Raw genomic sequence first — 27,585 nt, 5'->3', positions numbered from 1 at the left:
CACAGTGAAACATCTGTATGTTGTTGTTCTGTCTTTACAGACGCTGTGTACAACAGCTGTGAGAAGTATCTCACACAGTGAAACCTCTGTGTATGTTGTGTACAACAGCTGTGAGAAGTATCTCACAGTGAGTATCTCACACAGTGAAACCTCTGTATGTTCTGTTTTTACAAATGCTGTGTACAACAGCTGTGAGAAGTATCTCACAGTGAGTATCTCACAGTGAAACCTCTATGTTGTGTACAACAGCTGTGAGAAGTATCTCACAGTGAGTATCTCACACTGTGAAACCTCTATGTTGTGTACAACAGCTGTGAGAAGTATCTCACAGTGAGTATCTCACACAGTGAAACCTCTATGTTGTGTACAACAGCTGTGAGAAGTATCTCACAGTGAGTATCTCACACAGTGAAACCTCTGTTGTGTACAACAGCTGTGAGAAGTATCTCACAGTGAGTATCTCACACAGTGAAACCTCTATGTTGTGTACAACAGCTGTGAGAAGTATCTGAGTGAGTATCTCACACGGTGAAACCTCTATGTTGTGTACAACAGCTGTGAGAAATATCTCACAGTGAGTATCTCACACGGTGAAACCTCTGTGTATGTTGTGTACAACAGCTGTGAGAAGTATCTCACAGTGAGTATCTCACATGGTGAAACCTCTGTGTATGTTGTGTACAACAGCTGTGAGAAATATCTCACAGTGAGTATTTCACACGGTGAAACCTCTGCATGTTGTGTACAACAGCTGTGAGAAATATCTCACAGTGAGTATCTCACACAGTGAAACCTCTCTCTATGTTGTTCTCTTTACAGACGCTGTGTACAACAGCTGTGAGAAGTATCTCACAGTGAGTATTTCACACAGTGAAACACCTCTGTATGTTCTCTTTACAGACGCTGTGTACAACAGCTGTGAGAAGCCGGAAGAGGAGTACAACGAGGAGGATCACATCTTCACCAAGTTCACGGAGGGCTCCGTTGTGTGGGCCCGGATGGACGGCTATCCCTGGTGAGGTCCGCTAGCACCACCTCACAGCTCACCAGTCGTATCGCTGCACATGTTTAAGCCCAATAGCCAATACAAATTTGTTACCTATTGGCAAATTTGTAGCCTGCCTACAGCAGTTTTTTACCAATTAAGTATTATAACACACAAAAACCAAAAGTTATCTCTTCACCTGAAAGAAACTACCATTGATAAAACCCCTGACAATTGATTTCAGAACTCATAAAATTATTTTGACTAAGTTGTTAAAATTATAGATATCATTTTCTAAATTGTTAATATGTAGGTGTTGATTAAATTGTCAATGTGTATGTATAATTGACTAAATTGTTAACAGGTAGGTGTTGATTAAATTGTCAATGTGTATGTATAATTGACTAAATTGTTAACATGTAGGTGTTGACCAAATTGTTAATGCATAGGTATAATTGACTAAATTGTTAACAGATAGGTGTTGACTAAATTGCTAATGCGTAGGTATAATTGACTAAATTGTTAACACGTAGGTGTTGACTAACTTGTTAATGCACAGGTATAATTGACTAAATTGTTTACATGTAGGTGTTGACTAAATTGTTAACATGTAGGTGTTGACTAAATTGTTAACACGTAGGTATAATTGACTAATTTGTTAACATGTAGGTGTTGACGAAATCGTTAACATGTTGTAGTGTTACAGGTTGACTAAATGATTGACTTGTTACATGTGTTACTGACTGCATTGTTGAAATGTAAGTGTTGACTAAATGGTTGACTTGTAACATGTGTTACTGACTTTGAAATGTGTTGACTAAATGGTTGACTTGTTACATGTGTTACTGACTGCATTGTTGAAATGTTATAAGTGTTGACTAAATTGTCGACTTGTTACATGTATTACTGACTGCATTGTTGAAATGTTGTAAGTGTTGACAAAATGGTTGACTTGTTACATGTGTTACTGACCGCATTGTTGAAATGTAGGTGGCCGGCTGTGGTTGACTTGTTACATGTGTTACTGACTGCATTGTTGAAATGTTGTAGGTGGCCGGCTATGGTTGACTTGTTACATGTGACCGGCCTCGATGGCATCGTGGTTAGGCCATCGGTCCACAGGCTGGTAGGTACTGGGTTCGGATCCCTGTCGAGGTATGGGATTTTTAATCCAGATACCAACTCCAAACCCTGAGTGAGTTCTCCGCAAGGCTCAATGGGTATGTGTAAACCACTTGCACCGACCAGCCATGTTTTGTGCTATTCTGCCCATGGGAAGCGCAAATATAAGATCCCTTGCTGCTAATCAGAAAGAGTAGCCCATGAAGTGGCGACAGCGGGTTTCCTCTCAAAATCTGTGTGGTCCTTAACCATATGTCTCACGCCATATAACCGTAAATAAAATGTGTTGAGTACGTCGTTAAATAAAACATTTCCTTCTTTCTTTGTTACATGTGTTACTGACCGCATTGTTGAAATGTTGTAAGTGTTGACAAAGTGGTTGACTTGTTACATGTGTTACTGACCGCATTGTTGAAATGTTGTAAGTGTTGACTAAATGGTTGACTTGTTACATGTGTTACTGACTGCATTGTTCAAATGTTGTAAGTGTTGACAAAATGGTTGACTTCTTACATGTGTTACTGACCGCATTGTTGAAATGTAGGTGGCCGGCTATGGTTGAATTGTTACATGTGCTACTGACTGCATTGTTCAAATGTTGTAAGTGTTGACAAAATGGTTGACTTGTTACATGTGTTACTGACCGCATTGTTTTAAATGTTGTAGGTGGCCGGCTATGGTTGACTTGTTACATGTGTTACTGACTGCATTGTTGAAATGTAAGTGTTGACAAAATGGTTGACTTGTTACAAGTGTTACTGACCGCATTGTTGAAATGTTGTAGGTGGCCTGCTATGGTTGACTTGTTACATGTGTTACTGACTGCATTGTTGAAATGTTGTAAGTATTGACAAAATGGTTGACTTGTTACATGTATTACTGACCGCATTGTTGAAATGTTGTAGGTGGCCGGCTATGGTAGAAGTAGATCCTGATTACGACACATATTTTGAAGTTTACACATCCAGTATGCATCCAGTAAGTATAAAGTACATGTTCTAAACATATCTCATGAATTTAATGGTTAGTGAGAGAGAGGTCAGTTTAGTGGTCATACACCACTCCAATATGTTAATGGTTAGTGAGAGAGTCAGTTTAGTGGTCATACACCACTCCACTATGTTAATGGTTAGTGAGAGAACAACTCCACTATGTTAATGGTTAGTGAGACAGAAAGGTCAGTTTAGTGGTCTTACACCACTCCACTATATATAATGGTTAGTGAGAGAGAGGTCAGTTTAGTGGTCATACACCACTCCACTATGTTAATGGTTAATGAGAGAGAGGTCAGTTTAGTGGTCATACACCACTCCACTATGTTAATGGTTAATGAGAGAGAGGTCAGTTTAGTGGTCTTACACCACTCCACTATATATAATGGTTAGTGAGAGAGAGGTCAGTTTAGTGGTCATACACCACTCCACTATGTTAATGGTTAGTGAGAGAGAGGTCAGTTTAGTGGTCATACATCACTCCACTATATATAATGGTTAGTGAGAGAGAGGTCAGTTTAGTGGTCATACATCACTCCACAATGTTAATGGTTAATGAGAGAGGTCAGTTTAGTGGTCATACACCACTCCACTATGTTAATGGTTAATGAGAGAGAGGTCAGTTTAGTGGTCATACACCACTCCACTATGTTTATGGTTAGTGAGAGAACAACTCCACTATGTTAACCTTCTGACTACTGCAGGCGAGATATCTTGCCCGACGTCACGTCAGTCAATATACTGTACACTGTATACAGTGCATTCCCCAATTCATATTTCCCGCCGTTTTGCACACGACACTCACCGGAAACGGAATTATAATTAAAGAAAAAAGAATTTTTTTCAAAATGGTGGTTTTTGTTTTGATTTTTTCAATTGAAAATACCTTGAAATTTTGAGTTCAAAAAGTGGTTTTCGGCAAGTATTTTCGCTTGACAACAATGGCGGCACGTCGCGGTAATTTTCAGGGATCGATAGCTGATTGTAACAGCTAATTTGATAATAAATTTGATCGTTTTACCAACAACGAAAATTACCAAATATTGCAATATGAATCGTAGTTCGGGTTTTAAAAAACATTCTGGTCAGAAAACCACTGTTATCGGGAATAATGGACATAAATACTGGACAGCTGGCCACAAATGCCCGTAAGTAAACGCAACTTTTTCGATTTTTTGCCTAATTTTAATCACCATTAGCTGATCTAAAATAATAAAAAATACAAAAAAAGATACGAAAATAATACTTACCAATTCATATATGAACTTTATTTCATGTATTTATCAAACATTTAAGTGAATATATGTGAGTAAAAATTATAAACTTGTACCCACTCAACGTGGTTTTTGTTAAAAATTAATAAAGTTCATATTTGAATCGGTAAGTATTATTTTCGTGTATTTTTTTCAAATTTTTGTTATTTTAGATCAGTTATTGTTGATTAAAATTAGGCAAAAAATGTTTAAAGTTGCGTTTACTGACAGGCATTTGTTACCAGCTGTCCAGTACTTATGTCCCATTATTCCCAATAACAGTGGCTTTCTGACCAGAATATTTTTTAAAAACGAACTATGATTCATATCCCAATATATGGTGATTTTCGTTGTTGGTAAAACGATCAAATTTATTATCAAATTAGCTGTCACAATCAGCTATCGATCCCTGAAAATTACAGCGACATGCCACCATTGTTGTCAAGCGAAAATACTTGGAGAAAACCACTTTTTCAAGCCATTTTACAGTGAAAAATCTAATTTTAAAGACACAGGAAGCCAAGTTGTCTTTTGTTTCCTGTTAATTAGAAAATTTGTTTCTAATTTTCATTATTATTCATACTTACCGAGTACTAGCACAACAACCATGCTATGCAACCTGAGTCATCTCCTCCACTGCAGAATTGTCTTCCCTTGCCGGATGTATATCCATATCCGCGCATGGGCAGACCATCATCCTCGATTCAAAGTCCGTAATGACCGAATCCAGGGAAGACCTCCTAGGGGCGGGTGGGAGGTTACCGTTGTTGTGCTAGTACTAGGTAAGTATGAATAATAATGAAAATTAGAAACAAATTTTCTAATAGTCTTATTCAACTTACTGTACTAGCACAACAACTATGCTATAACGGACGTGATTTAACACCATTAGAGCACGTGAATTCAACATTAATGGGAGGAGGTAAGAAAACATGAGGACTTACCCATTCGACCAGTGTGAATCATCTCAAGTAATGACAAGGTGTAAGGCAACCAAGACATATGAGGTATAAAAGTCTAAGTGACTATTAATTATCAATACCCGAATTGATAAACATCTTGCACCCCCCGCGTGAGGCAAAACCATCTCACAAGTGAAAGGAAAACACTAGACTGCCCCAGATAGCAACCACACCATTTCCCGAAAAGGTGGCTCAACTATCTCCCGACACAACCTGTATGAGCTGCCTACCGGAATAGAGGTCTCCCTCATCTCGTGGCTCGTCGTACAGAAACAAACTGCTGACCAGCAATCACCGACTGGATACGTCTAGTACCATCGGAACCAACTGCCATGTCTCGAAAATAGAAGCGGTCGAACGTATGTCGACCCTTCCACACTCCTGCATTCATCACCTTGATAATATCCAAGGAATCGTGAAAATTCAGGGAAGCTGAGATCGCTTGAATCTCATGAGGTCGAACTGAGAAGTTCTGCAGAACATGATCTCCTGCCGTCTCATACGCCAGCTTGATGGTTGCAGCAATCCATCGAGACAATGCATTCTTAGTAATATCTCCTGGCTGTTTAGTGTAAGAAATAAACAGCCTCTTCTTCCCACCATGAAGAAGTGTAGTACGATGCAGATAATACTTTAATGCCCTGACCGGACAAAGGAGATGGTCAGAATTATCAGAAGGCAACGTACGAGACAAACTTTGAATGATTGCGGGAGGAAACTCCTCTCCTGGCGCCTGGTTCTTAGCCACAAAGATGGGATCAGTCCTCAACGTAACCGACCCATCAGGGTTATAATCGACCAAATCATGCAAGAAAGCATGAATCTCACGGCGACAATACGGCGACAAACCGCAAGAGAGACCAGGAAAAGTGTCTTCCAAGTCAAAAGTCGAAGAGTGGCAATCAGCAGTGGCTCATAAGGCGGACCCTTGAGCGCATGAAGAACCAGAAAGACGTCCCATTTTGGCAAAATGGAAGGTCTCTCAACCATGGATTGCAACGATTTGAGTAAATCATGCAGTACGAGATTCGTGGAAAAGTCTGTCCGACCACACTGCCTGAGAGTAGTGAAGATGGAAGAACGATGACTTTTGACTGTCTGAACTTTAAGCTTCCTTTCCTGGACCAAGGCCAGAAAGTATTCAGCTAAGTCATTGACAGTAGGTGATAAGGGATCGAAATCCCGTTCACCTGCCCAATGAACCCAAGCACTCCAGTGGCATTGGTAAACTTGCTCAGTTGACCGGCGCTTCGAAGAGGAGACGAGTTCAGCGATTCGTTCTGAAAAGCCTCTGCCTCGCAGGAAAAACTCAACAACCTCCACGCGTGAAGCCGGAAGACCTCCGGCTTCGGGTGCCACACCGGCTGCTGCAGCCGCTGGCTGAGCAGATCCGGAAGGGGTGTCAAGCGCACTGGCTCCTGCACAGTGACAGAAGCTGAGGAAACCATGGTTGGACTGCCCAACCCGGCGCCACGAGTGTCACTCGACACGGTTGCATTCCGACCTTGGCCAGAACCTTGCTGAGTAAGACTTGGGGCGGGAAGGCATACAGATCCAACCCCGTCCAGTCCATGCTCAATGCATCGTACTCCAGAGCCAGAGTATCGGGAACCGGTGACACAAACACCGGTAACTGGTGGTTCAGCCTGGTCACGAACATATCCACTTGTGGACTTCCTCACAATAGCAGAATTCTGCCCGCAACCACCTTGTGCAACATCCACTCTGTTTGGACAGGTGAACCACGACTCAAGGCGTCCGCCAAGACGTTGACTGAAGAGAGAATGTGTTTTGCCATCAACACAATCTCCCACTGATTGCACAATTCCTGGATCTCCAAGGCCCTGTGACTCAGTGACTCGGACTTGGTGCCACCCCAACGATTGAGGTATGCGACGACTGCTGTGTTGTCGCACCTCAACAAAATTAGACGATGTTGAATAATGCTCCGAAACTGGAGGCAAGCCTGGCGAACGACTTCCATCTCCAACAGATTGATATGGAGGCTCCTTTCGAAGGCACTCCACATACCTGACAGATGTTGATTTTGAAGATGCGCACCATACCCCTCTAGGGAAGCATCGGTGAACAGGACCAACTCTGGAGCAAGAGGGTGTAAGGGAATGACCTGGGACAAGCACTTGTCGACCAGACACTCTTGGATCGTCTGCACGAAACAAGGCCCTACTGGAATCAACGTATCCCAACAGCGTCCGTCCCACACACGTGAGAGATGCCACTGGAGAGGTCTCTTGAATCGTCTGAACCGCACATTCAATGCAGCCAACAACTCGAGATGTCCCAACAACCCGTGCAGCGTGCACACCGAAATGCGCTGCTCCCGAGAAAGACGCTGAGCCAGCGCCGTCAAATTGTGGAGGCGTGCATCCGTCGGTCGAACGGATGCCTCCACAAAGTTGAAGACAACTCCGAGATACATGAAAACCTGAGCTGGCACCAGCTCCGACTTCACCCAGTTGGGAATAAATCCCAAGCGAAGTATCATGTCGATGACCAGACTCGCGCCTGTCAGACATGCCTGCTGAGATGAAGCTGGAATCAACCAGTCATCTAGGTAGCTGTGCATGCGAATGCCCAATAAATGCACACGGCCTACCAGAGCCTTAACTACACGAGTAAAGGCGTGAGGACTCGTGGCCAATCCGAACGGCAGCACTTGAAACTCGTAAGCTTTGCCGTCGAATAGGAAGCACAGGAACTTCCAAAAATCCTGATGAATCGGAACATGCAGGTAGGCGTCTTTCAGGTCGATTGACGCCGCCCACTCCCCAACCTGGAGTAAAGCCCGGACAGACTGCACCGTCTCCATTTTCATGGAAGGAACGACCACGAATGCATTCAGCAGCTTGAGGTTGAGAATCGGTCTCCACTCTCCATTTTTCTTTTGGCCACAGAACAAATGGGAGTTAAACCCCTGGGAGTCCAAATCCACCTGGTGGATGGCACCCTTGCCGAGAAACTCGGCAATCATCGTTTCCACCAGAACCCGCCTGTCGGACGACGGCATCGGAGGCATCTGGGGAGAAGTGAGAGGGGGAGCCGAAGAAAAGGGAATCCGATATCCCTCCTTGACGACCGACAGAACGCATGGGTCCAGGTCTGGCAGGAGATGCAATTGTGGCAGAAAATGACGTAACCTGCCACCCACGGGAACATCTGCTAACGGCACCTCCGGTAACAGTTGCCGGTCGTCGCAACACCCTCACCCCGGTGGCTTACCACTCTTAGGTGCCGCGCCCTTAGCGGTAGCCCGAAAACGTGCTGCCCTCAGATGAGCACGATTCTGTTTGACGGGGGGTGGCACCGTCCCAGATTGCCAAGTAGGAGCAGAAACCTTAGGATTCTGAACCCCCTCAAGAAAAGCTGGTGTCTTGGAGGAAGGCGGGCGAAATGCAGCAGCACCAGAATGGTGCTTACGAGCGTTACTAGGCTGGGCAGGGGAACGAACTTGACAGACTCCTTATCCATGACAAGGCCGAAGTCCGACCCAAACAGCAAGGTCTCCTTCACTGACCGGCTGCGAAAATACGTTTTCACAACACCGGTAGCCCGTAGCCCAGACGAGTAATGATCACGTCGCAACAAGAGATTGTCTGCCCACAAACGCCCAGACATCTGGGCAATGTGATGCGATGCCTTCGCGGCAGCCGCCAAACAACCTCGAGCCATCGGGGGAAGACTCTCCACAGCCTTATCCAACCCAAAAAGGAAGGTACCTAGATGGTTGTTCACCTGAAAGAGAAGTTTCGATAACTTCTCCATCATCTCTAGGTCTCCGATGGCGACATGTACGAAAGACGCCGGACGACAATCAGTCTTAACCCGAGCAGAAACAACCACAGCATGTTTCAGGAATGATGCGCCCAACGTTTGGTATGAAGTGGGGGCCACCAGCTTCGTACCGGGTAAGAGTTTCCCGATGGGTAAAGCCGCCGGAAACTCTTCCACCACCGCTCCCATGATACGATCGGTGCCAGCGATCAAAGTATCAATCTCCAGTAAGGATTCGTGTACCTCCTGGGCAAGTGGAAAACCAAGCTCCGACCGCGGAGCCTCCACCACCAGTGATCAATTTCCAAAAGAAACGCCCTGAATAGTGGGAAAGCATCAGCGCATACAAGTTGGACTTCGTTACTTACGAATTGCAGAACCGTTGCATAATTGAAATCTTCTGCAGGCGGGACAGAAGCATCGAGTCCCGCCGCTCGGCAATCCGGATCGTCCGAAACATCTTCCGACTCCAAACCGGAACCGGAAGGCAAATCTTCCTCGGAAGAGACCTCCCTCAAAACCGGCGGCACCGAAGACCGCGGCTGACCCTGAAGGGAAGGGACGGGAACAAACCTCCGTCCATGCGTCAACCCTGCATCGCCAAAACGATTATGGGTGGAAACAGGCACCGACTGCGCTGGAAAACCAAGCGGCGGCGGAACAGCCGACATGGCTGGAGTCGAAGGCTGAGACACAAGTCCCACCTGCGGCGTAGCGCGGAGCCATAAGAGAAAGTTTTCAAACAAACTTTCTTGAAAACCTCCGGGCCGACCCTGAGAATCTACAGGAACCAAAGGCTCCTGCCGCCTCTGCGAAGGGTACCGCCGTGAACCTCTACCTCGGTCCGATGAGGTAGGCAAAGCAGCGCCGGAGCCGGAGGAACGGGCCCCTCCGGGTAAACATACACATAGGGAGGACTCAACGAGTCCTGCACCCAGTGTGCAACATGAGGATCTGCCACGCCCGACAGCATCGCCATGGCTTCACCCTGCAACGAGTGGAACATCGGATTTCATAAAAAAACGAAACCGACCGAGGCTGACACGGCGCTAGCCAACGCCGGCCCTGTCAACCGAACACCCCCGTCCGAAACAGATGGGAGGGACAGCGCCCTCGAGCCACCCGACTCACCAAACTGGAGCCGCTCCAGTCGGCTTCCATCCACAGGATGGGAAAAAGGGGGAACCGCGGCGGCAGAAGCCACCACAGCCTCCTTGCGCACAACCCGTGTTGATGCCACCTCCGCCGTCGGAGATACGGGTGCCTCCGTCGGAGCAGCCTCCCCGACGGGTAACTGATTCTCTGCTTCAGCCGAAACAGAGAACTTTAGTGAACCAGTGGCGCTGACCAGCATCACTGAACCACTAGCAACGCCCTCCGAATGGCGGTGTGAAGAGGAGGCGTTCTTACGCCTACCACCCTTCCTCGCACAAACAGTGCCCCCGGACTTCTCGGAAGCCTCGTCGCTCTTCTCTCCCTTTCCTTTACGAACATCCCTCTTCCTGTCCGCCTCCCGGACCTGGCGACGAAATTTCGTCCAAATGGACGAAGGCCATGTCGCGCAAACCTCGCACTGTTGGTCAAATGAACAGGCCCTACAGGACTGACACAACAAGTGAGACCGTGTCAGACATTGCGAAATAATTCGTAACCCCAATTATCCCCAAAACAACGTATGTCTTAGTAAGGGCTAAGGAAAATAAATAAACAAAAATACACTTTAATGAAACGTTTCACGTGAGACAATTAACGAAAAACCGAAAAGTTTGCAGAGCTCGTTAACAGAACGTCTACAATGGAGGACTGCAGAATTGAGAACAATGGTCTGCCCATGCACGGATATGGATATACATATGGAGATGTCAGTTTAGTGGTCATACACCACTCCACTATGTTAATGGTTAGTGAGAGAGAGGTCAGTTTAGTGGTCATACACCACTCCAATATGTTAATGGTTTGTGAGAGTCAGTTTAGTGGTCATACACCACTCCACTATGTTAATGGTTAATGAGAGAGAGGTCAGTTTTGTGGTCATACACGACTCCAATATGTTAATGGTTAATGAGAGAGAGAGAGGTCAGTTTAGTGGTCATACACCATTCCAATATGTTAATGGTTAATGAGAGAGAAGTCAGTTTAGTGGTCATACACGACTCCAATATGTTAATGGTTAATGAGAGAGAGAGAGGTCAGTTTAGTGGTCATACACCACGCCAATATGTTAATGGTTAATGAGAGAGAGAGAGGTCAGTTTAGTGGTCATACACCATTCCACTATGTTAATGGCTAGTGAGAGAGAGGTCAGTTTAGTGGTCATACACCACTCCAATATGTTAATGGTTAGTGAGAGAGGTCAGTTTAGTGATCATACACCACTCCACTATGTTAACGGTTAGTGAGAGAGAGAGAGAGAGAGAGAGAGAGATGTCAGTTTAGTGGTCATACATCATTGCACTATGTTAATGGTTAGAGAGAGAGAGGTCAGTTTAGTGGTCATACATCACTCCAGTATGTTAATGGTTAGTGAGAGAAAGGTCAGTTTAGTGGTCATACACGACTCCAATATGTTAAGGGTTAGTGGAGAGGTCAGTTTAGTGGTCATACACCACTCCACTATGTTAATGGTTACTGAGAGAGAAAGCTCAGTTTAGTGGTCATACATCACTCCACTATGTATAATGGTTAGTGAGAGAGAGGTCAGTTTAGTGGTCATACACCACTCCACTATGTTAATGGTTAATGAGAGAGAGGTCAGTTTAGTGGTCATACACCACTCCACTATGTTAATGGTTAGTGAGAGAAAGGTCAGTTTAGTGATCATACACCACTCCACTATGTTAATGGTTAGTGAGAGAAAGGTCAGTTTAGTGATCATACACCACTCCACTATGTTAATGGTTAGTGAGAGAGAGGGTCAGTTTAGTGGTCTTATTTGTTACTCTTAACATTCCTTTCCTATTCTTTCAAGTGTCAAAATAACTATAACACCAAACGGCCAATTTAACATGTGCAGAAGTGTTGTTAAATATTCCTTTCATTAGCCATTAAACATTCCTTTGATTTAGTCATTAAACATTCCTTTCATTTAGTTGTCAAACAATCCCTTCATTTAGTTGTCAAACAATCCCTTCATTTAGTCGTTAAACATTCCTTTCATTTAGTCGTTAAACATTCCTTTCATTTAGTCGTCATACATTCCTTTCATTTAGTCAAGAAACATTTGTTTCATTTAGTTATTAAACATTCCTTTCATTTAGTTATCAAACATTCCTTTCATTTAGTCGTTAAACATTCCTTTCATTTAGTTGTTAAACATTCCTTTCATTTAGTTATTAAACATTCCTTTCATTTAGTCGTTAAACATTCCTTTCATTTAGTTGTTAAACATTCCTTTCATTTAGTCGTTAAACATTCCTTTCATTTAGTCGTTAAATATTCCTTTCATTTAGTCATCAAATATTCCTTTCTTTTAGTCATCAAACATTCCTTTCAGTTGTCAAACATTCCTTTCATTTTGTTGTTAAACATTCCTTTCATTTAGTCGTTAAACATTCCTTTCATTTAGTCGTTAAACATTCCTTTCATTTAGTCGTCAAACATTCCTTTCATTTAGTTGTTAACAGAATCGTTAAACATTCCTTTCAGTTAGTTGTTAAACATTCCTTTCAGTTAGTCATTAAACATTCCTTTCATTTAGTCGTTAAACATTCCTATCATTTAGTTGTTAAACATTTCTTTATTTTGTGTGTTGAAGATGAGCCATGTGACCATCCAAGTTTACTGTAAGGTATTCTGCCAAATCTAATTCCGGCCTGTACTGATTTTAGCTAATTATTGCTCTGTATTAAATAAATGTTTTACTTGCAGGTTCGCTATCACGTGGTATTCTTCGATGACAGAGTGTCGAGAGCTTGGATCCGAATTGCTTCTCTCTTGCCTTACAGTGAAAATCCCAGTGAACAAGTTAGTTTAATACCCGGATCATATGAAATGTCAAACATTCACTTAAGAACTTATCCAAGTATGCTGTTATATATATTAGTCCACTACTGGTCCAACCGGTAGACACTGTATACAGTGGACTCTGTCTAAACCGGATTCTGTGTAATCTGGATCTCTGCGTAAACCGGTCCATTTCTAAAGTCCCGTCCAGCTACCGTTTATCTCTTAGGTATAAATCTCTGCCTAATCCGTACTCTGTCTACTCCGGACTCTGGATCAAAAATCAAGAACGAAAGAACCGTTCATGCATTAATTACCTCTGTATACACCGGACTGGGCTTTACTTGAACGACGGGCTGCTGAATTAGTTGAACAATGATCGTCAATTGCCATGTAATCAGGACACCGTCAAAGATCAAATATAAAATGTAATCACACCCGTGTGGAGTTTACTCTTATTGCGGTAGGCCGTTAGATCTGGATTTTGTATTCAAATAATTTCGTACGTACGAATAAATGTTTTAGGAAATAAAATGAAATTTAACCTGGTATAAATATTAGAACGACCAGAAACACGTTTAATATGCAGCCACTAATATGTTATGCAGAAACATATATTTGATATGTAATTACAATCGTTAAAAAGTCTCTCTTAGTGGATAACATCTAAAAAATTGCAGCAAACTCAGAAATGTCCTTTTAGGTATATTTTTTATGTCTGTGAAATAATCGATTGCAAGTCTGACTTGTATGACTGTGTTTCTCAACCATCCATGGGTTCAAATGTCATTGTTGATCGCGAGTTGTCGATCATTCAAGAACCATAACTCTGGATGAACTCTGTCTAAACCGGTCCTCTATGTAAACCGGACTATTTCGACGGTACGAAGTGAGTCCGGTTTAGACAGAGTCACCACTGTACATGTAACTCTAGTTTACAATGAGCTGAGGTGTTGCTACACAAATATTCCTTTTGTTTGCCTTTAGTAAGTGATATCAAACTGACTAGTTTGCCTTAGTAAGTGATATCAAACTGACTAGTTTGCCTTTAGTAAGTGATATCAAACTGACTAGTTTGCCTTTAGTAAGTGATATCAAACTGACTAGTTTGCCTCAGATTCAGCTCCATATTCATTAACAGATGTAAACAATACTTTCTAATGCTTGATTGTCTAATAATGTCTTCCAGTTCTTGTCTAATATGTCTTCCAGTTCTTGTCTAATAATGTCTTCCAGTTCTTGTCTAATATGTCTTCCAGTTCTTGTCTAATTTGTCTTCCAGTTCTTGTCTAATATGTCTTCTAGTTCTTGTCTAATGTGTTTTCCAGTTCTTGTCTAATACTGTTTTCCAGTTCGTGTCTAATATGTCTTCCAGTTCTTATCTACTATGTCTTCCAGTTCTTGTCTAATTTGTTTTCCAGTTCTTGTCTAATAATGTCTTCCAGTTCTTGTCTAATATGTCTTCTAGTTCTTGTCTAATGTGTTTTCCAGTTCTTGTCTAATACTGTTTTCCAGTTCGTGTCTAATATGTCTTCCAGTTCTTATCTACTATGTCTTCCAGTTCTTGTCTAATTTGTTTTCCAGTTCTTGTCTAATAATGTCTTCCAGTTCTTGTCTAATGTGTTTTCCAGTTCTTGTCTAATGTGTTTTCCAGTTCTTGTCTAATAATGTCTTCCAGTTCGTGTGTAATAATGTCTTCCAGTTCTTGTCTAATGTGTCTTCCATTCTTGTCTAATGTGTCTTCCAGTTCTTGTCTAATAATGTCTTCCAGTACTTGTCTAATAATGTCTTTCAGTTCTAGTCTAATAATGTTTTGCAGTTCTTGTCTAATAATGTTTTCCAGTTCTTGTCTAATGTGTCTTCCAGTTCTTGTTTAATGTGTCTTCCAGTTCTTGTCTAATAATGTCTTCCAGTACTTGTCTAATAATGTCTTCCAGTTCATGTCTAATATGTCTTCCGGTACTTGTCTAATATTTCTTCCAGTTCTTGTCTACTATGTCTTCCAGTTCTTGTCTAATTTGTCTTCCAGTTCTTGTCTACAATGTCTTCCAGTTCTTGTCTAATTTGTCTTCCAGTTCTTGTCTAATGTGTTTTCCAGTTCTTGTCTAATAATGTCTTCCAGTTCTTGTCTAATAATGTCTTCCAGTTCTTGTCAAATAATGTCTTCCAGTTCTTGTCTAATGTATCTTCCAGTTCTTGTCTACTATGTCTTCCAGTTCTTGTCTAATGTGTTTTCCAGTTCTTGTCTAATAATGTCTTCCAGTTCTTGTCTAATAATGTCTTCCAGTTCTTGTCAAATAATGCCTTCCAGTTCTTGTCTAATGTATCTTCCAGTTCTTGTCTACTATGTCTTCCAGTTCTTGTCTAATGTATCTTCCAGTTCTTGTCTACTATGTCTTCCAGTTCTTGTCTAATTTGTCTTTCAGTTCTTGTCTAATGTGTTTTCCAGTTCTTGTCTAATAATGTCTTCCAGTTCTTGTCAAATAATGTCTTCCAGTTCTTGTCTAATGTATCTTCCAGTTCTTGTCTAATGTGTCTTCCAGTTCTTGTCTAATAATGTCTTCCAGTTCTTGTCTAATGTGTCTTCCAGTTCTTGTCTAATGTGTCTTCCAGTTCTTGTCTACTATGTCTTCCAGTTCTTGTCTACTATGTCTTCCAGTTCTTGTCTAATGTGTCTTCCAGTTCTTGTCTAATAATGTCTTCCAGTTCATGTCTAATATGTCTTCCGGTACTTGTCTAATATTTCTTCCAGTTCTTGTCTACTATGTCTTCCAGTTCTTGTCTAATTTGTCTTCCAGTTCTTGTCTACAATGTCTTCCAGTTCTTGTCTACAATGTCTTCCAGTTCTTGTCTAATGTGTCTTCCAGTTCTTGTCTAATAATGTCTTCCAGTTCTTGTCTAATAATGTCTTCCAGTTCTTGTTAAATAATGTCTTCCAGTTCTTGTCTAATGTATCTTCCAGTTCTTGTCTAATGTATCTTCCAGTTCTTGTCTATTATGTCTTCCAGTTCTTGTCTAATTTGTCTTCCATTTCTTGTCTACTATGTCTTCCAGTTCTTGTCTAATTTGTCTTCCAGGTCTTGTCTAATGTGTTTTCCAGTTCTTGTCTAATAATGTCTTCCAGTTCTTGTCAAATAATGTCTTCCAGTTCTTGTCTAATGTATCTTCCAGTTCTTGTCTAATGTGTCTTCCAGTTCTTGTCTACTATGTCTTCCAGTTCTTGTGTACTATGTCTTCCAGTTCTTGTCTAATAATGTCTTCCAGTTCTTGTCTAATAATGTCTTCCAGTTCTTGTCAAATAATGTCTTCCAGTTCTTGTCTAATGTATCTTCCAGTTCTTGTCTAATGTGTCTTCAATTCTTGTCTAATAATGTCTTCCAGTTCTTTTCTAATAATGTCTTCCAGTTCGTGTCTAATATGTCTTCCAGTTCTTATCTAATAATGTCTTGCAGTACTTGTCTAATATGTCTTCCAGTTCTTGTCTAATGTGTCTTCCAGTTCTTGTCTAATAATGTCTTCCAGTTCTTGTCTAATATGTCTTCCAGTTCTTGTCTAATAATGTTTTCTAGTGCTCGTCTAATGTTTTCCAGTTCTTGTCTAATATGTTTCCAGTACTTGCCTAATGTTTTCCAGCATTCAGTTTTTGTCTAATAATATTTTTCAGAGTTTGTCTAAGATGGTGAAGTTCAAGAAGGATCTTACAGCTGCTAAGAAAAATGCTGATTATGCACTACAGTATTCTCTCAAGGTATTGCCCACAAAATGAAGGAATGAATCGGTGATCAGGCCTTGGGATTTCATGGAAACAATAAGATATCCAAGATTTTTTGCCATTGTCCCATATGTCTGATGAGATTGAAAAAATTAGCACCAGTAAATCATACTTGGGATATTTTTTTAGGCCACAGAATGATGCAATATACCACTGTTGAATTCATTTATTGGGACAGACATAATTAAATATATAACTATATATTGGGAATTTGTAGCATAGAAATTGGTAATTTTTAATGCCACTTTCTTTTGGGAAGGGGCCTATGTTCGGACCCACAGAACGCCTGGATAAATTTTGAAATTATTAGTACATCAGCTATTATACTAGGTGGCAATAAAAACGCAATCTCGGAAATGATCATGGTTTATTTTATTATGCGAGATCCCACAAAAATGAAACTGATACCACCAGTGAGACCAACCACTGGCCCATCTGACTGGCACCGTCAGCCGCCAACAGTGAATCGCACATAACGTCTCTGGCGATGTCAACGTCATGGGGGTCAGTATTTCGTGTGACCTCCATGTGCTGCGATGCACGCCTGCAGCCTCCTAGGTATGGACATGCACAGGCGCCTCACCACACATCGTGGGATGACTGCCCAGTGATGCTGCAATGCCTGCTGCAGCTCAGCGAAGTTCTGTGGTGGATTCGGTTGGTTTTGAACACGACGTCCCAGCTCATCCCACATGTGCTCTATTGGGTTCATGTCCAGGGAAACTGCTGGCCAGTCCAACACCGTGACATGGTGGGCACGAAGAAACGCCTGTGTACGCCTGGCAGTGTGCGGCCGAGCGTTGTCTTGCTGGAAGACGAGCCTGTTTCCGCCATGCCGTCTCATCAATGGGAGGACCGGCCGCAGGATGTTGTCGACGTAGTGTTGCGCATTAAGGTTTCCCTGTACCACCACGAGTTCGGACCGGAAGTCAGCATTGATGGCGCCCCAAACCATGACTCCGCCGCCCCCGTAGCGGTCCCTCTCCAGAACACAGGCCTGCGCGACACGTTCTCCACGACGGCGGTAAATGCAACGACGTCTGTCCGTGACACTCACGTTAAATCTCGATTCATCCGAGAAGATGACATCTCGCCATCTCCTGGGTTGCAAATGCCCACCATTCCTGCCCATAAGAGTCTTGCTTGACGATGTCTGTGCAGGAGGATAAGGCCACGGTAGGGTCGGTGGCAATGCAGTCGTGCTGCGGCAAGACGTCTCCGGACAGTTCGGGCGCTGATGAGTCGTCCCCTGGTTCCCACTTCAGTCCTGGCAGTGCTTGCGGCTGTCAAAAACCGATTGCGCAGGTGCCGCAACCGTATGTTCCGGTCCTGTCTATTGGTCGTTACGCGTGGTGTGCCCGAACGACGGCGGTCATTGACGGTCCCTGTCGTCTGATATCGGTTGAGGAGCCGATTAATGGTTGACGGGTGCACGTGGAACCGTTGTGCTACCCGCAATTGCGAGTTTCCGGCATTCAACAAGCCAATGGCTTGATTCCGATCGGCGTTGTTCAACCGAGGCATCGTGTAGGAGTGAGATACTCATTGCCACCCGTGTGTTCTGAGTGTGCCCGGGTATCAGGAAATGCACGTGCAAAGTGTTATTTCGCCAAGTGGTTGCGTGTGCGCGATTTACCGGATAATGCGTTTTTAGCGTTGTTCCACTTATGTTGGGAACAGGCCGGAAGTCGACCTTTACATGCTGCTGAAATAATGTGTACCACTGTACCATGTACATTGACGAATAGCGTCAACGAAGTCCAACCGGAACGTATATTATTTTGACAAAAGGAAATTGCGTTATTAATGCCGGCTAGTATATACTTCTTAAAAATATATTCACTATTCCATTGGTATTACTGTGAAAAATGTAAGATTCAGTGTTTTTAGTTTGTAAATGTTCTAGTTGATACTTTTTGTAGAGACCCTCTAGAATTATTAATTTTCAGGAAAGAATCAAGAAATTTGGGTTTGGAGCTCGCTTTAGAGGGAAGTGGGGCTACAGCACAGAAGAGAATCACGGTAATTGTTTTGATGTTTATAGCTAGAGTTTGACAGTAACGCTTATTTGATTGCCTTGGAGAAGTAAAATATATGCTAATACATATCGTTTCACTCACATAGGCACACAGCTGACAAAGATTATAAGACTCCATCATATGCGGTCATGTGGAATAGGAAAAGTACAACCAAGGTGGTGGAAATGATTGACCTGGGATGAGGCTTGCTGAGCCCCTGTGTTTAAATTTCCTCCACAGAGGATGTACTTTTTCAATCCAACATGACTGTACGTGATGAAGTCTTTTTCCCTCATCCATTCGGTAAATAAACTATTCTTTTACACCAACAGACACAGATAGCTGAAAAGTTTAATAAACTACACTCGTATTTGCTGTGTTTTGTTTCATGTGTTAAATATAATTGAACACTGCAGATTAGCAGGATAACTTTTATAATGAAGGTTTTAATAACAAAGTATTGATATGAAAGTGTCGTCAGATGTCTGAGATGACCACATCACCATCAAGTGCAATCACGTGGTAGCGCATGAAAAATAGAACTATCTTTTATAGCTTTCTTTCAAGGTATTGCTCTGTTCTATATACGTGATGAGATAAATTTATCTTACACCCCATGTGAGAGAGCACCGGTTGTAGATAACTTTATCTTACACCCCATGTGAGAGAGCACCGGTTGTAGATAAATGTATCTTACACCCCATGTGAGAGAGCACCGGTTGTAGATAACTTTATCTTACACCCCATGTGAGAGAGCACCGGTTGTAGATAACTTTATCTTACACCCCATGTGAGAGAGCACCGGTTGTAGATAAATGTATCTTACACCCCATTTGAGAGAGCACCGGTTGTAGATAACTTTTCAGACTTGTGTGAGTCTAATTACACAAATAAAATTTACAGAAGAACATATATTTTTTAAAACCCTATGATCATGATCTACATGTATGATGTCATTGTTTATCACAAAGTTTATTTTCCCTTTCAGTCGATGACTAGTAATCCCATCCATCATGTACTTCAAAGTCTGTATTATCAGTTATTTTTGGCGAATATATTCTTTACAAATCTTCAGTTTTCATTAAATAATATTGTCTAACATATTTTAAAGAAATATTTTACAAATAGCAAAAACTCAAATGCATGTGCACTTCACATCATCAATAACGTTTACACAGATTTAGACTGTTTTTTGTTTTCTTTTCGATAATGCGATAACAACTTAAATACAAATACCAGTCAAAAACATACACTGGATGTGTTCGACTGTCATTCTACTTATTTTTCTAACACTCACAGAATCAAGATAGATAACTCCTGTGAATTTTGACAGCTGTGTTTACGAAGGCCTGTCGTGTTTCGACTGCAGTTGAGAATGGGTTAAACAACTTGTAAAATAAATAGTATTAATAGACCAATCATGTTGTACTTTCTGTGTGAGTATTGGGCAGACGTGGCTGGGATGTACTTGGCGATAACAGTGCTCACTAGAGTTGAGTGTGATATGGTACAGAGCATTAAACACATTCAGTAGACCCTTCAGATCTCTCTCTACCAGTCACACGACCACCCAACGTGGCTGGGATGTACTTGGCGATAACAGTGCTCACTGGAGTTAAGTGTGATGGTCCACAGCATTAAACACATTCAGTAGACCCTTCAGACTTCTCTCTACCAGAGTCCCACGACCACCCACTTGAAGTTGTCAGTCCTAGAGACATGTCATTATATCCACTGAGTTCTAACTTGTGTTCATTGAGATTGGCAGTCCTACTAGAGACATGTCAATATATTGACTATTCTCATTGTGTTCATTGAGATTGGCAGTCCTACTAGAGACATGTCAGTATATTGGCTGTTCTCATTGTGTTCATTGAGATTGGCAGTCCTACTAGAGACATGTCAGTATATTGGCTGTTCTCATTGAGATTGGCAGTTCTAGACATGTCAGTATATTGACTGTTTTCGTTGTGTTCATTGAGATTGACAGTCCTACTAGAGACATGTCAGTATATTGACTGTTCTCATTGTGTTCATTGAGATTGGCAGTCCTACTAGAGAGACCGGCCTCGGTGGCGTCATGGCAGGCCATCGGTCTACAGGCTGGTAGGTACTGGGTTCGGATCCCAGTCGAGGCATGGGATTTTTAATCCAGATACCGACTCCAAACCCTGAGTGAGTGCTCCGCGAGGCTCAGTGGGTAGGTGTAAACCACTTGCACCGACCAGTGATCCATAACTGGTTCAACAAAGGCCATGGTTTGTGCTATCCTGCCTGTGAGAAGCGCAAATAAAAGATCCCTTGCTGCCAATCGGAAGAGTAGCCCATGTAGTGGCGACAGCAGGTTTCCTCACAAAATCTGTGTGGTCCTTAACCATATGTCTGACGCCATATAACCGTAAATAAAATGTGTTGAGTGCGTCGTTAAATAAAACACTTTTTTTTTTTTTTCTTCCTATTTTTCTTCTTACTAGAGACATGTCAGTATATTGACTGTTTTCATTGTGTTCATTGAGATTGGCAGTCCTACTAGAGACATGTCAGTATACTGTTCTCATTGTGTTCATTGAGATTGGCAGTCCTACTAGAGACAAGTCAGTATATTGGCTGTTCTCATTGTGTTCATTGAGATTGGCAGTCCTACTAGAGACATGTCAGTATACTGGCTGTTCTCATTGAGATTGGCAGTTCTAGACATGTCAGTATATTGACTGTTCTCATTGTGTTCATTGAGATTGGCAGTCCTACTAGAGACATGTCAGTATATTGGCTGTTCTCATTGAGATTGGCAGTTCTAAACATGTCAGTATATTGACTGTTCTCATTGTGTTCATTGAGATTGGCAGTCCTACTAGAGACATGTCAGTATATTGGCTGTTCTCATTGTGTTCATTGAGATTGGCAGTCCTACTAGAGACATGTCAGTATATTGGCTGTTCTCATTGTGTTCACAGAGATTGGCAGTCCTACTAGAGACATGTCAGTATATTGGCTGTTCTCATTGTGTTCACTGAGATTGGCAGTCCTACTAGAGACATGTCAGTATACTGGCTGTTCTCATTGTGTTCACAGAGATTGGCAGTCCTACTAGACATGTCAGTATATTGGCTGTTCTCATTGTGTTCATTGTCATTGGCAGTCCTACTAGAGACATGTCAGTATATTGGCTGTTCTCATTGTGTTCACAGAGATTGGTAGTCCTACTAGAGACATGTCAGTATATTGGCTGTTCTCATTGTGTTCACTGAGATTGGCAGTCCTACTAGAGACATGTCAGTATATTGGCTGTTCTCATTGTGTTCACAGAGATTGGCAGTCCTACTAGAGGCATGTCAGTATATTGGCTGTTCTCATTGTGTTCATTGAGATTGGCAGTCCTACTAGAGACATGTCAGTATATTGGCTGTTCTCATTGTGTTCATTGAGATTGGTAGTCCTACTAGAGACATGTCAGTATATTGGCTGTTCTCATTGTGTTCATTGAGATTGGCAGTCCTACTAGAGACATGTCAGTATATTGACTGTTCTCGTTGTGTTCATTGAGATTGGCAGTCCTACTAGAGACAAGTCAGTATATTGGCTGTTCTCGTTGTGTTCATTGAGATTGGCAGTCCTACTAGAGACATGTCAGTATATTGGCTGTTCTCATTGAGATTGGCAGTTCTAGACATGTCAGTATATTGGCTGTTCTCATTATGTTCATTGAGATTGGTAGTCCTACTAGAGACATGTCAGTATATTGACTGTTCTCATTGTGTTCATTGAGATTGGCAGTCCTACTAGAGACATGTCATTATATTGACTGTTCTCATTGTGTTCATTGAGATTGGCAGTTCTAGACATGTCAGTATACTGACTGTTCTCATTGAGACTGGCAGTTCTAGACATGTCAGTATATTGACTGTTCTCATTGTGTTCACTGAGATTGGCAGTTCTAGATATGTCAGTTCTAGATATGTCAGTATACTGACTGTTCTCTTTGTGTTCACTGAGATTTGTGAAACCAGTCTTGCAACTGGCAGTTCTAAAGATGAAGTGTGAAGGATGTTATCTTACTGGGAAGTGTCAGTTCTGAAGATGAAGTGTGAAGGATGTTATCTTACCGGGAAGTGTCAGTTTCAAAGATGAAGTGGGAAGGATGTTATCTTACTGGGGAGTGGCAGTTCTAAAGATGAAGTGTGAAGGATGTTATCTTACTGGGAAGTGTCAGTTTCAAAGATGAAGTGGGAAGGATGTTATCTTACTGGGAAGTGTCAGTTTCAAAGATGAAGTGGGAAGGATGTTATCTTACTGGGGAGTGGCAGTTCTAAAGATGAAGTGGCAGTTCTAAAGATGAAGTGTGAAGGATGTTATCTTACTGGGAAGTGTCAGTTTCAAAGATGAAGTGGGAAGGATGTTATCTTACTGGGGAGTGTCAGTTCTAAAGATGAAGTGTGACCTTGTTCCATGGTCTTAACTCCATCTGTAAGACTTCCATTTACAGCCTCTGTAAACAAAACGACGTCTGAATGTGCACATGAATGTGCATAGAATAATGTTTCAAGCTAGGGATGTTAGTATTTTACAGAAATATTGCTCAAGATATTTTGAAGGTGGAGTATGTTGCCTTTCTTTAAACCTGCTTCACTTAGTATTGTCACTGATGGTGTGCAGAAAAAACCCTTTCAATAATAGAATAGCAACTGAAGGGGGTGAAAAAGAGAAAAAACAAGACATGCAATAAGTCATTGAAATATTTGACAACACCAAGTGTTAATTGGCAGGATTCAAAGTACGGCACCAATTCACATTGCGATGTTAACCACTCGGCTACCAGGTCTTCCACATGAATGGAAGCCCAAGTAACCATATTTAATGATGTGTGCTGTCAAACTCTCTGTTCGAAACTAATGGAACAGTGGTTTGACTTTAGCAATGTTGATCATGTGTAATTCTATTCCAGAGCCAGCGAGGAAAGTTAAGAAGAGAGAAAAGCGACGTTTGATGCGGGCGACTGTGACCAATGATCTGGACCTGCTGGACGAGTCGGCCGTCGATGAGATTATCAACAGCACGGAGTCGGTGTTGTCTTCCATAGAGGACGTGATGGACATCCTACCAGACAGCGACGCGGAGCAAGGTAAACTACAGACACTGTACAGACACACACTACAGACCATACACTGTACAGTCAGTGTTGTCTTCCATAGAGGACATGATGGACATCCTGCCAGACAGCGACGCGGAGCAAGGTAAACTACAGACACTGTACAGACACACACAGCGACGCGGAGCAAGGTAAACTACAGACACTACAGACACACAGTGACGTGGAGCAAGGTAAACTACAGACACTGTACAGACACACACAGCGATGCGGAGCAAGGTAAACTACAGACACACACAGCGACGCGGAGCAAGGTAAACTACAGACACTGTACAGACACAGACTACAGACCATACATTGTACAGTTGGTGTTGTCTTCCATGGATGATGTGATGGACATCCTGCCAGACACACAGAGCGACGCGGAGCAAGGTAAACTACAGACACTGTACAGACACACACAGCGACGCGGAGCGAGGTAAACTACAGACACTGTACAGACACACACAGTGACGCGGAGCAAGGTAAACTACAGACACTGTACAGACACACACTACATACCATACACTGTACAGTCGGTGTTGTCTTCCATGGAGGACGTGATGGACATCCTGCCAGACACACAGCGACGCGGAGCAAGGTAAACTACAGACACTGTACAGACACACACAGCGACGCGGAGCAAGGTAAACTACAGACACTGTACAGACACACACAGTGACGTGGAGCAAGGTAAACTACAGACACACACAGCGATGCGGAGCTAGGTAAACTACAGACACTGTACAGACACACAGCGACATGGAGCTAGGTAAACTACAGACACTGTACAGACACACACAGTGACGCAGATCAAGGTAAACTACAGACACACACAGCGACGCAGAGCAAGGTAAACTACAGACACACACAGCGACGCGGAGCAAGGTAAACTACAGACACTTTACAGACACACACACTACAGACCATACACTGTACAGTCGGTGTTGTCTTCCATTGAGGACGTGTTGGACATCCTGCCAGAGACACACAGTGACACAGAGCAAGGTAAACTACAGACACACACTGATGCAGAGCAAGGTAAACTACAGACGCTGTACAGACACACTACAGATCATACACTGTACAATTGGTGTTGTCTTCCATGGAGGACGTGATGGACATCCTGCCAGACACACACAGCGACGCGGAGCAAGGTAAACTACAGACACTGTACAGACACACACTACAGACCATACACTGTACAATCGATGTTGTCTTTCATGGAGGATGTGATGGACATCCTGCCAGATACAGCGACGCGGGGGAAAGGTAAACTACAGACACACACAGCGACGCGGAGCAAGGTAAACTACAGACATTGTACAGACACACACAGCGACGCGGAGCAAGGTAACTACAGACACACACACTACACTGTATAGACACACGGTGACGCAGAGCAAGGTAAACTACAGACACACACTACAGTGAGGAAGGTAAACTTCAGACGTTTTAGTAAGCAGTGCACCACTATGTATAGTATACATGTCAGCAGGGAACATTATTTCAAAATCTTAGCTAACCACAGTCAATTCAGTTTTACTTAGGTAACCGATTGTTCGGTTATGCGAATATAGTTCTCGTAACCGATGAGTTAGGCCTACCTAATCCCAAAACACTTGAACTATGGTTCTGTGCTACATTGATGGTTCAAATGTATTTAAAAACAAACTGATTTTCACTTTCATTACTAAAATATGGTACTTTTGTATTAGAATGCAATTGTTCACCATATAACCGATTGGCGGTTCTCGTGATTTTATAGCTGTGTAACCAACACGCGAACAGAACAATGGTTCCCGTGAAATATTGTACCCTGTGTCAGATAAAACCAGAATTTACTAAATGCAGAAAGTGTTAAACCTGAACTGCAAGATTTCTACAGTTTATGTACAGGATATTAAAGGTAGGGTCAACTCAAACAAGAGCCTTATGTGTTGGAAAGATGCATACCCGGACCACCAACACATACTGACACTTTAGCAAATGAAAAACGCGTAATTTTAGAGTTAATAAAAAAACATGATTATTCCTGCTAACTGGGGGCAGCCATTTTGTTTTGTGACGTCCGGTGGGATAGCTTGGGGCGAAGTGACGTCAGCTCCTGACCATCTCCTGTATGTACAGTGTAAACAAAAGCAGTAATTTTCGACAAGGCCTTTTTTGATCAACTTGACTTGTAAAACAGCATAAATGACGTAATAATATAATAAACTATTTAACTAAATATATTTCAAGTTGCATTAACGGAACAAAATGGGGTTATAGTATTTTTCTCTGTTAAGTAATCCAAAGGAAAAATGTACATTATTAGGCCTATTGATATGCTACGTTGAAGCAAAAACGACAACCCACGATACCCATATGATAATTTTCTTTTCTTTGGGACTATGTAATTGGTCAGTTCTGTGGTTTTAGATGGAAAAGTCTACTTAATCAATAATTTTACAGAACTATTTACAGTAATAAACCATGTCCATTACCATTTTAGCAGCGACAGGTAATATTCCACAATACTGGTATGTATTTTTGTGTCTAGACAGCGTCAATTAATTGGCTCGTCCGGTTACCAATCAAATACACACCTGCCAATCAGGAATCATAGGTAGAAGCAACTAACAGCATAGACCAATTAACTAAGAAAACACTCTGTGTATCATTTCAGTACATAGGTTAATGCATGGACAAAACATTGTTAATTATTTCGACTTGTTGTGTAGCCACTTTGACAATGGTATTTTATTTTGTATTCAAAAATAATATATATAGTGCTGGATATACTTATTGCTGGCTTACTGGGATATGTATTATTACAGAACATTGCAATGTATGATTATTTATCATCCCGCAAAAACCAGGTAGATTGTGTTTCTCTAGTTCTAAGGCTCATTCCTGATGTTACGCGTTAAGTATTACGTAACCACCAGCTCGCCAGAGGGCGTACTCACTGAAATGGTACAAAATGGCTGCGCCCGTTATATATAATAGCCGTCACATTTAACCGTTTTATTAATTAACTATACGATTATACTGGTTGATATTAAGCAATAATGTGCATTATATATCGTTGAATATGCATACCAGGCCAAATGCCTTAATTGTCCCTTCCTTTAAAATTTAAGATTTCTACAGTTTATGTACAGGATATTAAAATTCAAGATTTCTACAGTTTATGTACAGGATATTATAATTCAAGATTTCTACAGTTTATGTACAGGATATTAAAATTCAAGATTTTAAGCAAGTGTATGCAATACACTGATCAGTTTAAACTAGAATTGTCCTTATTAGGTGAGTGATGTACAATGCACTGCATAGTTGAGTATTCAGAAGAATTTCCTTGATAAAGGCGTGTACAGTTCACTGCATAGTTAGATAACAACAGGATTTTCCTTTTTAAGTAAGAGATGTATGATGCACTAGTCAGATTAAATCAGAGTTTGTCTTGTATGTCCTAGGGTTGTGTTTTCATTTCTTTAATAGATCCAGAATATGAACCTAAGTGTACGAATTCTGCAGCGAGAGAGTGGCTGGCAAAGAGACGAGAGGCTAGGAAACGAAGAATCCAAACAGGTAGTATGTTAGCAGTGGAAAGTGTTACATACAAACAGGTAGCATG

The 27,585-nt window shown here is 42.0% G+C and overlaps 1 protein-coding gene across 1 annotated transcript in view; it reads left to right on the top strand.

Annotated features, from left to right (window-relative positions):
* LOC121390248 (dentin sialophosphoprotein-like) overlaps positions 1-27,585 on the top strand; it is a 52,378-nt gene that overhangs the window by 12,472 nt on the left and 12,321 nt on the right. Inside the window, exons 7-13 of the mRNA XM_041522031.1 lie at positions 901-1,015; positions 3,013-3,085; positions 12,974-13,069; positions 16,713-16,796; positions 18,770-18,842; positions 23,781-23,957; positions 27,450-27,539. Of these exons, the coding sequence (XP_041377965.1) occupies positions 901-1,015; positions 3,013-3,085; positions 12,974-13,069; positions 16,713-16,796; positions 18,770-18,842; positions 23,781-23,957; positions 27,450-27,539 (708 nt within the window). The remainder of the gene's footprint in view (positions 1-900; positions 1,016-3,012; positions 3,086-12,973; positions 13,070-16,712; positions 16,797-18,769; positions 18,843-23,780; positions 23,958-27,449; positions 27,540-27,585) is intronic.

This window comes from Gigantopelta aegis, chromosome 15 (genome assembly GCF_016097555.1).
Source record: "Gigantopelta aegis isolate Gae_Host chromosome 15, Gae_host_genome, whole genome shotgun sequence".
Classification (NCBI taxonomy): Eukaryota; Metazoa; Mollusca; class Gastropoda; order Neomphalida; family Peltospiridae; genus Gigantopelta; species Gigantopelta aegis.
The sequence above is the reverse complement of the archived record's forward strand: the minus strand, read 5'-3'. Positions and strand labels throughout refer to the sequence as shown.